Source organism: Rissa tridactyla, chromosome 21 (genome assembly GCF_028500815.1).
Source record: "Rissa tridactyla isolate bRisTri1 chromosome 21, bRisTri1.patW.cur.20221130, whole genome shotgun sequence".
Taxonomy (NCBI): Eukaryota; Metazoa; Chordata; class Aves; order Charadriiformes; family Laridae; genus Rissa; species Rissa tridactyla.
In genome coordinates this window covers 5,323,864-5,336,585 of record NC_071486.1, presented here as the reverse complement: position 1 = coordinate 5,336,585, position 12,722 = coordinate 5,323,864, and the positions used below count along the sequence as shown (strand labels likewise).

At 58.9% G+C, this 12,722-nt stretch overlaps 1 protein-coding gene across 5 annotated transcripts in view; it reads right to left on the bottom strand.

Annotated features, from left to right (window-relative positions):
• Positions 1–7,011: 7,011 nt before the first annotated feature.
• Positions 7,012–12,722, bottom strand: part of MAPKAPK2 (MAPK activated protein kinase 2) — a 30,974-nt gene continuing 25,263 nt past the window's right edge. For all 5 annotated transcript variants that reach the window (XM_054181385.1, XM_054181381.1, XM_054181382.1 and 2 more), the window contains exons 3-10: positions 11,461–11,525; positions 10,642–10,721; positions 10,410–10,536; positions 9,764–9,839; positions 9,442–9,566; positions 9,048–9,133; positions 8,863–8,943; positions 7,012–8,570 (exon numbers count right to left, since the gene is read on the bottom strand). In XM_054181385.1, the coding sequence (XP_054037360.1) occupies positions 8,427–8,570; positions 8,863–8,943; positions 9,048–9,133; positions 9,442–9,566; positions 9,764–9,839; positions 10,410–10,536; positions 10,642–10,721; positions 11,461–11,525 (784 nt within the window). In that variant the 3' untranslated portion in view covers positions 7,012–8,426. The remainder of the gene's footprint in view (positions 8,571–8,862; positions 8,944–9,047; positions 9,134–9,441; positions 9,567–9,763; positions 9,840–10,409; positions 10,537–10,641; positions 10,722–11,460; positions 11,526–12,722) is intronic.

The window sequence follows — 12,722 nt, the reverse complement described above, 5'->3', positions numbered from 1 at the left end:
TTGATCAAAACCAATCCCCTCGATAGTGAAAAATATTATATTTTTTTCCTTAGCAGGAAGTTTGCTACTAAAAATAAGAAGGTGGGGTGAGGAGAGAGGGTTTATTTTCCTGCCAACTACTAAAAATTTAAAAGTGTTGCGGTGAATCTTTCACATATTCCTTCAGAGTCAGCAGGTCACACGTAGAGTCCCTTGATTTTGTGTGACGTGTCGGATGCCAACACCATAGCACATACGTACACCGATTACGTAGTGGACAAGGATGCTAAAAGGTTATGCTAAATCTAAATTCAAGTTGAATTCTGCAGCTTCAGCTCCAAAACAAGACACAACCATTGGCACAAACCACATCCTTTCCGCAGCACAGGATGCTGTTGGATACCCGAGAGCTTCCATTTGCAGTGTGAAGTGGTCGGACGGGAGGGCTGCGGCTCGTTCAGGGCACCCAGCCTCGTGGCACAGGGGGAAGGGGGAGCATCAGCTCAGCCGGGGCTCCCCGGAGGCGAAGGTCAGCCCTCCCAACCAGCTCTGTCTCGGAGTGCTCTGGACATGAGGTGTGGAGAGGAACCTGCCCAACGGCTCTCCAGGCCTGGGTCCAGACATGGCAGGAGGCTTCCTAGGACGTGGCTGAAACGAAGGCAGCCCAGTGCCAGCACCACGGGAGTGAGGGCAAAGTCACAGGTCCCGCAGCAGCACGGGGCTTAGCAAGGAAAGAGGCATCAAGGAGTTCAGTCATTGCCCAAATGCGTAGGAGGGCAACGGTCCTGAACGCTCCCAGAAGATCTTAAATGAAGTTCAGAGGCAAGTCCTGGACGGTGGGAACCCTCAAGGAAAGAAGCTGCATGCTGCTTTTGTCATTTTGCTCAGGCCCAGGCATCTTCTCTGTCTAGAGCTACAAAATACAGCCTTCAAAGCCCAGGGACGCCCTTTGCAGTCTCTCTGTGACATTTCTCCAAGCTGTAGACAAGCGCAGGGTGATGGCAGAGCAGTCTTTGGAGGAGGGCTGTACGAGCAGACACTGGGGAGGGCGTCCAGCTGTGGATCCTGGTTCTGGGAGGGAGTAGGAGCGATGGCCAAGGAGCCGGCTGCTGCTGAAAGAAGGGACACTGAGGCACACTTTGGTGGAAGCTGAGCCGGCTGGTCCCTCGTGCGGCGCTGGGGGGAAGCACGCGTGCCTGCGCTGCCACAGCCCTGGCCCGCCAGAGCAGCCTCCGTTCGTCATCGTCACCCAAAAGCACTGACAGTCGGCACCAGGCTCCAGGTGCCAGGTGTGGGATTTCGCTGCCCGCCCCACCGCTCCTGGCTTCCAGTTAGGCTGGAAAGAGACTTAGCAAGAGAGACTCTCGCATGCTTATCTCATCGCCCTTTATCTTGGTGGCCCGTCTCCGGCTCCCAGTTGAAATCAGCCATCTACGCCTTCTTTTAAGTCAAGCAAAGGTCAGGATGAACCGTTTGACTTCAGTACAGGTGCACAGAGACTGCAGTGTTGTTATTTACCAGCTGGAGCTACCGAGGAGGGAATGAAGACCTTCACAAATTCAGGTCCAGACAACTTCATCCTCTTTCCAAATAACTTGTAGTTTCAAAGCATCTCCACTGTGAAACATGGGGAAAGAAGAAAGCTTTATTCAAGGCGCCGGTCTCCCCCCGGCACACAGGCTGGCAGAGCTGCTCGGATTCACAGCAGCCGCTGCCCCAAGCGTGGGGAGATGGGTCACAGCATCCTCCCTCCCCAGGGAGCTCCTGCGGCCGCAGAGACAAACCGCAGAGTCCCAGGGGGAGAAAGCCCGGATGTGACAGATCCCAGGGGAGGCAGAGCCCCTCACCTGCGTTTCCCCCGCATGATGCACCCTCTCTGCCCGCCCGGCAGCGACGGCTGCTCCAGCGCCGGAGCCTCGGAGATGGGGCTGCGAAACCCCATCTGCTAAATGGGGCCGAGGGAACTGGAAATACCGCTGTGAAACAACAGCAGTGGCAGTACTTAGCTGGCTCACAAGGCAACACGAGATCCACCCGGATCAGGAGGCGCAGATATATCCCATGTGAGGACCTAACCGTGCAGCAAAGCGCTGGAGAGCCCGGGATACCCATATCGTGGCTATGGGGAGCTGTGGGGTACCTGTACCATGGGTGCGGGGAGCTGGGGGGGGCACATTCCCCTGTGTGGGGGTGCGTTGGGTGCTCATAAACCCAAAGCCGCTACGCTGGTCCCAGCCCTGCCCAGAGCATCCCTGTGCTGCCCCTGCCCCACGTCCCCACGTTTCCGTACTCCACTCCACCGCAGCTGGCAGGGCTTGCAAAGAGACGTGGCCACCGTCTCCCCCATCAGTGCCTCATTCGAGAATTTTATACCCTGGCTCCCCTTGGAGTGTTCTTCCCAAGCACGATGCGTAGCATCGGTCTCGTCTCCCTCAAACAAAGCCGGATTCCTCCACGCTGCTTTTTTCACCCTCGCCTGGCACCGCTGAGCAAACGGCGCCGAGCATCCCCCGGCTCGCGCTTGCCCTCTCCTCTCTTCTGCAGCCGATTTATTTACAGCACTCAGCAAACAAACCTGCCTAAAAATTTTGCTTTCAAACCTGAAGCAACAAAACACCGCCCTGCATGAGTAAGTCTCTGTTCTCACCCGACGCCCACACTGACCCAGCGATTCCTTTTAGTATCAGCAGCTTCACAGAAAACAGACCTCTGTTTCTATCCACCTAGACAGACGCTCTGAAAGCAGTGACAGAAAGAAGGAGTCTGGCGTGCTGCGGCGAGCGCAGGGCCCCTCCGCAGAGAGGTTTCTGCTGGGGGGGGTGGAGGAGGGGGGTGACACCGTGCCCACCCCAGCACCGGGAGCAGGGACACGCGGGAAAACCCGGGATGCTGCGATCCCCGGAGACCTTCTCTCCGCTACCGGCTTCAACGCCAAACTGGGGGGGGTTCGTGCAGCCCTGGGAGCAATCCCCCACGCCAGGCGGGCGGCATGGGGAGCCAGGGGGGCTGTCGGTGCCCCTTCTGCTCTGCTCTTCCCTCCCCAAACCCAGACAGAAAACATTTCAAGCCGCAAATCTTCCCCACCGGAGTTGAGATTTGTGTCAGTAAGCACCGTGATTTCCAGAACAGGCTCTCGGTAATAAAGGAAACCCAAACCTCAGCCCCCCCACCCCGAGACAAGGTTGGGGTTTTATTATTAGGATTACGTTTGTTTATAAAAATCTTTTTTTCTTTTTTTTTTTTTTTTCCAAAGCGTTGAACCTGCGCAAGCCCGTCAGAGCTAACGGCGGCTGCGGGCTGAGCCCCTGGAAAAATCTGCCTGTGCTTCACACCTCCCAGCGCCGCGCGCGTTTGTACAGTCCACGTTTCCGCTTCGCGCGAGTGAACAGCATCATGCAAGCGGATATGATTTACTGTCAGGGCTTTAGGTATTAACTCACTGTTTTGGAACTTGGCAGCTAAAAGAAACGACTCCTCCCTGCTCGGCTGGTGTAAGTGGGATCGGAGACGGTCACCGAAGCTCCTCATCCATCTCCAGCTCCTGTCCCGCTGCACCTCTGTGGGATTTGCGGTCATTCCTTCCCACCCGATGGCTCAGCAGCATCCCGCAGCGGCACTTCTTGGGGCGGCTCACGTACCCACCAGGAATAGGATGAACGTTCCTGAGCCTTCCCTGCTCGACTGCCCCATGGTCGGTGCCGGCACTGCTCACCCCCCGGCGTTAAAACACCTTCTTAAGCAGAAACAACAACATGCCACCCTGCACCCTCCCTCCAAGGGGCACATCCTCACTGTTAAGGCAAAGATGGGACTTTGGTCTTTGGTTGCAGCATCAGCGCAGCGCACAGACCCCCCGGCTCCAGCCTCTCCTGCCTCCGTCGCCCCCCCAGGGGTGGTGGGAGGTGACACCTCGACAGCCCAGCCCCATTTAGCTGCAGCTCAGCATCGTTTACGTGTAGAAAAACACGACACACAACTCCAGCCTGATTTCTTCCCCCACCCTTTGGATGGCGAGCATCCAGAGGGCACAGGTCTGGGGCCCATCAGCCGCAGCGAGGGACCTGGCACTGCCTGAATGGAACCGGGCTGCTCGGCCAGAAAACCCACCGTGGGGCTTGTCCTGCCCTGTCCTGCCTGCAGACGACTGGGGGCCACCACAGAGGACACAGCATGAAAACCTCGAGGGACAGAGGCAATATGGGATGCTCAGGGTGAGGGGTCCCACAGGGCTGGGGCCACGGGTGCACCCTGGGTCCCCACCGATTACCCAGGGCAAGCTTGCACTACCCCCAGCTCTTCACGAGGGGAATCACCTAAACCTGCGCAGGGACCTCCCAACCTCAGAATTTGCAAATGCAACACCAAGAGATGCAGCCTATCGGGCTTTTCTGAGACAGCTCGAGTGTTTCCTCCCGACAGACAGACCATCGAGCCGTTTGCCGGAGACCAGCGTGTAAAAATGCCTGTTTAAGCACTTCTACACGCAGAGGAGCGCGCTCACGTCAGGCGGCGGCAGCTCAGCCCGGGACCCCGGCAGCTCCGAGTTCCACTTTCAACCTCTCACGGTACACTTTGTGCAAACGCCGCTGCACGGGGTAGGGGGGAGCGTTTTGCTAACTTTGTGAAATGACAAAAGCTTTTCAGTCAGTGCATCTCCAAACCACAACGTGTGCCGGCAGTTTTAGCTCGCTGCCGGCCCACGGCTGGGGCTGGGAGCTGACACGGGGGACCCACAGAGCCGTCATGGGGACCCTCTCCCTCCGGACTGCTGCTCCTGCCTGCATCCCGCCCCGCAGCCACCCTGCCTGGGCTCAGCCAGACCTGCATACAACTTGGGGGGGGGAAGGGAAGTAAAAAAAAAAAAAAAAAAGTAGAAAAAACAAACCCGTTTAGCAAGAAACAGCAAGCCCCTGGCAAATCTAGCATTTCCAGGTCACCAGGAGTTGAGGGACGTGGAGAAACTCGGAGGTCCCAGAGCCAGAGGACTTGGAAGAAAGGAAGGGAGACATGTACCACCCCAGGACGTGCTGCTGCCGGATGAGCCGAAGCTCCAGGTCCTTTGGGGGCTGATGCTATCCCCTCCCCATCACCCCCCACCCTCTGGTTCCTGTCCCCGTGCCCCAGATCTGCCCCGCTGCAGGGACACGTTTTAACAGCAGCAGCGAGAGGTCACACAGCCGACTTCAGGGGAGAGACACTGCTTTAGCAAAGGCATGAAGGAAAATGTAATAGGACCTACAGAAAAGGTCTGTCCGTCCGAAGTGGGTATCGCAGGCTGGGCCGTGCAGACCTGGGGGTCCCGGGCAGCCTGGCAAGGGCGAGCAGGTCTTACCTGGGCCAACGCAGGGTCCTCCCGGGCCAAGAAACACTTGAAGCGACGGCTTTGATGAGCTGCTCAGAACCGGGGAGATGCTGGGGAAGCCCCCGGGACCGGCCCCGCTCTGGCGTTCGCATCGGGGGTCCCACACGACACAGCCCTGGGGTCTGGCGCACATTCCAAACCTGATGGCATGGGAGTGTGAGCTTTGGAGCAGATTCAGCCTGAATTTCACCCAAATGTAGATTGAAAATACCCCTGGGTGCTCCTGCAGGCAAGGAAAGGAAAGCCTCCTGCATCCCATCCATCCTGTTAAACCCAGCAAGAGGCAGGGAGTGAGCCGGGGCTGAAGGTGTGGTCTGAGCACAGGAGCCCCCGGTAACTGGGGGGCGCATCAGGCACCCCCTCCAGCTCAAAACCAAAACCTCCGTCGCCTGCACCGCATTCCAGCCACAGGCCACGTGCGTTACGGGGTGCACATCCCACCCCACTTCTCAAGAGCCCCAAAAGGCCCAGAGGTACCTGGGGCACCGGGAGCCGTTCCCAGAGGAAGAAAGGCTGGGAGATCCCGCCCCCGGCTACCATCCCCATGCCCAGCACTTACTGCCCCATCCCAGGACATGCTGGGGCAGGACCACCAGCGGCTTGTCCCCTGGGATCTCCTGCAGCCCCGCGTCCCCACCGCGGGCTCAGCGCAGAGCCTCGGCAGCGGCAGCAGCAGCGCGCGGCTCCTTCAGCCGGCGCCGCCAGAAAACACCACTCCATCAGTCGGAGCGAAAGGAAAAGTAACCCGGCTCCAAATGCGAAATAATGAAACAAATAATCAGATAAAGCCCTTTGTATCACGCGCTCGGAGCCTTCCTGCTCTGTGGTTTGGCACAGCTCGTGGGCAGCGCGCCCGTACCCCCCTGACCCGGCTCAGCTCGGGGGCTGCAGTCTCCCCCGGAGGACGCTCGGGAGTCCCCAGCCGGGGGTCAGAGCCCAGCCCCGAGTCCCCGGGGAACAGCCCCACGTGCGGGAAGCAGAAAAGTGATGGTTTGGAGTCAAGTGACTCAACCGGACTCATCCAAGTTCCTGCTGCTGGACCTGCACATCCCCACACTGCCCACCCCGGCAGCGCCTCCACGGCTTCCTCACCCCCGTGAGGAGGAGGAGGAGGAGGAAGGCATCTGGGGATCTCACCATTTCCTCCTCTCCCGCGGATGCTGCCACCTGGCACGGGCTCAGCGGCCCCGCAGCCACAAACCCCAGTGCGGCACCCACTGCACACCGCGGGGCTGCCAGCGCGGAGGTGACAGCGGTGCCACGGCTGGTGGCAGCCCCAGTCCCCAGGGCCACGCGTGTCCCAACGCCCGCAGCCCGGCTGCGATGCCGGATGCGCAGTTCCCCCTGCCGGCACCCGGGCGCAGCGCCCACGGCCATGGCCACGCGTCCCACGTCCCCAGCGCCCCAGCCTGCGCGGAGGCACACATGCCGGGGAGGAAATCCTATTTTTGCAGCAGCCAGGACAGACACGGCCAGAAGATCTCAAGCGACTGTCCCCAAGCTAAGGGATGCTGCAAGGACAGAAATACTGCGTCCCCGGAGAATAACCCAGGGGAGCTCAGCCTCTTTGGTGGAAAAAAGGGCAATTTCAAGTCATCAGGGAGAGACGGCCCAGTCCGGAGCACCCGGGTGTTTCTTCAGGGCCACACAAGCAAGGAAGAGAGACTGGGTGACGCATTAAGTGTCTTTAATCCAAAGGACTGAAGAGCAGACCAGGAAGATTAGTATAAGCCAACAGACAAAAATAAAAAAAAAAAAAAAAAAGGGATAAAAATCAGATTTTAAAACAAATTAAAATTCCATACAGTGTCTAAAAGATCACCTAAAAACTAAACATTGCCTTAAAAAAATTTTTTTTTTCCCCATTCAAACACATTTAACGCAGTGAAACATTGTGACAAATAATAATAATAATAATAATAATTCATGGACTAAAGACTTCGGAGCAGCCATCCTGCTCCTGGGAGCGGGGGATCGCTCCCAGCCCCCCGGGAGCTGGCAGCAGGAGCTGCCCCCCCAGCAGAAGCCACACCGGGGGAGGAGGGGGGCAGCACAACCCCCAGCCCTGGCCAGGGAGGGGGCAGCGCTGCCATCCCGGCTCCAGCTGCGGTCCCATGCCACCTCCACCCCCTCCCCATGCCACCCGCTTTTCCCCGGGGACCCCCGGGACAGCATCGCCCCTGGAGCTGGGGGCTGCGGGAGCGGGCGGAGGCGGCAGGGAAGCATCTTTTCCCCACATCCCTGCAGAGTGGGGGGGGATGCGGGGGGCACCGGCCTCCTGCTCACCCTCCCCCGGCCCCCCCCGCCCACCCCTGAGGTCAGAACTGGATTCCAGGCACAGGTACAGACTGCGATGGCCACGGCGGGGGGAGCCACGAGCAGCTCCGCGCCCACGGACACGACATACACCCCACGCACAGACACACATCGGCGAGACAGACAGCGCTCGCGGGGAGAATCAAGGCTTCCAGGTCAGGGAGGGGTTGGGGGGGGCGGTGCTTTTTTGGCTACCGTGCTTTAAAAAACATCAGTTTTCCAGGGCAACAAAGAAGCCTAGTGTCCACCAGGACCCCACACACAGCAGGGCCGGGGAGAAGGCAGCTCTCCCTCCCTGTCGTGCCCCCCCCGACCCCCTCCCCAGCCTGAAGCCCATCTCTAGCCAGCATCCACGCAGGGAACACGCTGTCTGGGTTTCAGCTCTACAGTAGTTTTTAAAAAATATTTATACATTATATACCCTAAAAAGGTCACCACAGGAATTTCCATGTCTTTGGAAAGAAGGAAAAAAAAATAATAATCAAAACTGTTTCACAAAAGAAAAAAAAAAAAATATCCAATTATCAGCGGCGTTCACCTACAGGACAAAACCCCCGGCCGCAGCGTGTGGATCTGACGCGGGGGGGGATCTTACCGCCTGCTCCGGAAAGGTCAGAAACACAGGTGAGTAGCTAAAAATAACTAGTCTGGTATAAATGTCGAATTCCATGCGCTTGATATAACAGTCTGTCTCTTTTTGTCTTTTTTTCTTAAAAAATATATATATATAGTTATTGCTTTCTCAAGGGCCGGTGGGCGCGGGACACCCTCAGTGGGGGAGCGTGGCAGGCTCGGTGGGGTTCGCTTTCTTCCGCCTCTTCATCAGCAAAGGGTTCGAGGAATCTTCGATTTTCTTGATCTTGATTTGTTCGTAGTCCACTCGCATGGTGGCCAGCGCGCTCGTCATCTCCTCCTGCGGGCAGGCGGCACAGGCAGCGCCGTCAGCAAAGCCCTGGCAGGCACAGCCCGCAGCCCCCCCTGACCCCCGGCGCAGGGGTCCCACTCCGAGCCCCCATGGGAACAAGTTACAGCAGGGGATGAGGGGCTCGCCGCCAATTTTTCCAGCCCCATCCCAAGCACGGATCTCCCCGAGGGCCAGCACGCTCGCAGGAAACCCAAATTAGCCCAAGAAGGCAGAAGCGGACAGGCCCCCGAGGTCACCCGGGGCGCAGGGTGTTGCAGACAGCAATGGAGAGAGTTTTTACCTTCACGTCCTCCCACAGATCCTTCTCCTCTTTCAGCACGCGGCTGGTGTGCAGTGGGGTCTGGGGCACCTGCATGGATTGCTGCCGAGAGAGCCAAGGAGCGTCAGCCGAGAGCCACAGGCATCCCATCCCTGCCCCATCCCTATCCCTGTCCCATCCCGCTGCTTCACCAACCCTGCACTCACCATGATCCAGGGGTGGTTCATGAACTCCGTTATCGTCATGCGCTGGGTCGGATCCGTCTTCAGCAGGTTGCGGATCAATTGCTTAACTGGAAGGGTTTGCGCAGGGCTGGGTGTTAGCAGGTCCCGGGGTGGCCGTCCCCATGCTCCGACCCAAGCCAGAAGCCCCAAAACGCCTGCACGTGCCTCCCGTCCCCTCCATGCCACAGACCTCACCCCGGTCAAACCCTTCAGCCTCTCGAGCAAAGAGGCAAAGAAACTGCTGTATCCCTGAGAAGCGACCCACGACATGCCCAGGGTTCCCCCCACCGCAGCCTTCGTGGTGCTGCTGGACACAGGGCTGACCCCAAAGGGAGACCTCAGCCCGGGGACAAGCCGTCATGGGGACCACGTTTACCTTCCTCCGACACTTCGGACCATTCAGGATTGGGGAACTCGTACTGGCCCATTCGGATTCGCTTCTTCATGCCGGGCGAGATGGCCAGGCCGTGGTTGGAGTAGAAGGGGGGATACCCGCACAGCCTGCGCCGGGAGAGGGAGCAGAGTCAACGCGTCACCCCAAAAGCCTCCCCAGCAGCGCCCGCGGGGCACGGGGCAGTGCCAGGAGCAGGAGCGGTGCAGCTGGGAAAGGCTCAGCCCCGCCAGCCCGCAGACGAGCTCAGAAGCTGCATCCCTCGCATCCAACCCCGGCCGGATGGAGAGGGATGCATCGGACTTACAGAATGTACATGATGACGCCGAGGGACCACATGTCACAGGACTTGTCGTACTTCTCCGGCCCCAGCACCTCCGGGGCTGGTAAAAAGAGAAACAAAAGCATGAGTCAAAGCGGCAGCACCAGGAGAGAGGGATCCGACCATCCCATGGAGCCGGCAAAGAGCCACCCGCGGCTCCATGTGCTCTCGGCAGCGCTGCGGCGCAGGGTCTGGCATGGCCACGCCGGCAGCAGAGGCAGGAGCGGTGCAGGGTGGGTTTTTTCAGTAAAGTCTGGGTTGTTCTTTTTTTTCCCCCCATACATCTCACTCTTTAAATAGAGCTAGCACTTTACTAACGGCTAAAGTTAAGTCAGGCGGCATCTGCGTGGAATGCAGCCCCGAGCACAGCACCAGGGAGGCTGCAGCAGGGGTCTGCAACACCCGCCCCGCGCTGGGAGCAGCCGAGCAGCGAACACAGCACCCACCCGCACCCAACGCGGTCCCCAGTCCCGGGCATCCCAGACAGGAGATGCCTCCAATGCCACACTGCGACGGAGGCGACAGGCTGGATGCAGAGGTGATGGGCTGAGCATGGCACCATCCAAACCCCCCCGGCTCTGCCCTCCAGCCCTGCAAACCCGCGGGCTCAGCCCCCCCGCCAGCCACTTACCCACGTAGTATGGCGTGTAGCACGGAGTGGCCAAGGAGTTGTGAGTGGTGGTTTCTTTAGCAAAGCCAAAGTCCGTGAGTTTTAGCACAGCGTTGGGTCTTTTGGAGGTGTACAAGAGGTTTTCGGGCTGTGGAAACACAAGGCAGAAGTGAGCAGAAGAGCCGGAGCAGCCGCGGCGTTGCCACGGGCCAAGAGGGACTCAGCACCACGGGGCAGGCGTGCAGCGTGGTACCTTCACGTCCCGGTGCGCGATGTTGATTGAGTGTAGGTACTGGATGGCTTCCCCAATGCTCTTCATTATCTCTGAAGCCTCTGAAGCAACAAAAAAAAAAAAAAAAAAAAAAAAGGGTCATCAGAGCCTTTATAAGCAAGTTAAAATGAGCACGGCTCCCAGGGCTACTCTACAGACCAGGAGCCAAAGAGCACGGCTGAAGCCAAAGGGGTTTTCTCTATCCGAAGTCCCCCTTTCCAAGCAGAAGCCCCCCTGCCTCCAGCCCCATGTCGGGAGCCTGCAGCAAATGGGAGAGGAACTCCCAGGAGGAGGGATGGGGCAGGCTCCAGCTGCTGATCCCAACACCCAACCGCACGAGCCCCAGCATCACTAGGGACCCCAAATCCACAGGGAAATCAGCTGGGAAAACTGTCCCCTGAGGGTAACGTGGGGGCAACAGGCTTGAGGTTTGGGTTGTGTGGATGCTTTTCCCAGCTGCAGGAGCAGAGGGGATGAGACTCATGAGATCTATGAGAACCACAGGACCTGGTCTCCATTTTTTGGAGGGGGGTGGATGTTTCTGAAGGTGACTGAAGCTCCTCCCTCTGCTGGAGTGGGATGCACAGGGCATGGGGGCAGCTGAGAAAACATCTCCTAACCCTGCTCTCAAGCGAGGGTGAAAAGCAGGGCCACTTGCACCCACATTCCTCAACCCCCAAGAGCAAAACCCCGCTGGCGATTCCAAAGAACGACTGAGGGAATGAGCTGGACCAGAGACACTCCTATAAACAGCATGAACTGGTCCAAAGATGAAAACCCAGGTCCCCACGGGCTCCATACCCCGTTCCGTGAAGGCCTGGTCTCCCCTGTCTTGAATCCGGCTGAAAAGCTCCCCGCCGTCCAAGCTGGAAGAGAAGCCGGCGGCGTTAGATGCTGCGGCACCAATTTCATGCCAGCGCAAGCGGTAGCGAAACCTCCGGTGCTCAGCCAAGAGCTGCACAAGCTCAGCAAGAAACAAACCCCTTCCCCATCCAAGCCCTCGGATCGGTGCTTCTGGGCACAGGGCGTTTCAGAGCCTTCCCCTTCCAGAAATGAGCAGGGCAGAGGCTTCGCGCTGGCGGCGGAGATGCCGGCTGCGAGCGGACGTGGTCTCCCCACCAGCCCACAGAAACACATTTACAGTAAAGACAGCGAACGTGGCGAGAGCGCTCCCGGCACGCTTGGCCTCCTTTAGCTCACGAGCCAACCACCCCGTGCTAACCCCGCGCAGAAGTGCTGAGCAAATATCGTGGCACGGGCCAGGTGTCAGCGGCGCCGGCACGGGCTCACCGATGGGATGGGGGAGGCAGGGACTGAACCCCGCCGCAGCAGAGCAAGCTCTCGGATAAGATGCTGGAGAAGGACCATGGGAACCTTGGCGTGGTTCCCTCCCCAGCCAAAGGCCCCCCGGGTACCCCAAGGAAAAACTTGGCTCCAAGAGAGATCAGGGGTGAGATCAGGGGTAATTCTCCATGAGAACAGGGATAACAGCGCTTCCTGTCTCTGCCTTATCTAACTGGAGCAGAAATGGCTGCTGGCTTTCCCAGCGCAGATAGCATCTCCTTGCCAGCGCCCTTGACATTCGCTGGACATCTGCGATACAGATAGCGCGCAGCTGCCGGGGCCAACCGCTGCACAGAGCGCACGAGGAGACACACACCGTGCTCACGCTGAAAGGCAAATGCTGCCTCGTGACCGGCGTTACCCCCAGCGCATCCCTCGGACGGCAGGGAGCTCCGGCAGAGACACGCCGCAGGGAGCTGCCGCTGCCCCGGGGACTTGTTTCCATTCAGCTACCGCTTTCTTCCCACACGAGCAGATGCGCCGCGCAAACCTTTCCTATCCCCAGCTGCCCGGCGTCCCGGCGCAGTTCTCAGAAGCCTCTGCCCACACCAGAGCCGCTCAGGCGGCGGCCGCACTGCCTGCCCCGGCGCTGCTCGCACCCGCTGCCCCCCCAGGCAACCGACTGGCTTGCCAGAGGAGAGGTTTTGGCAAGGAAGCTGCATCAAATCACAGCTGCGGTTGGGATGTGGTTTCAATACTTTCCCCTTCATTTCTCCCTC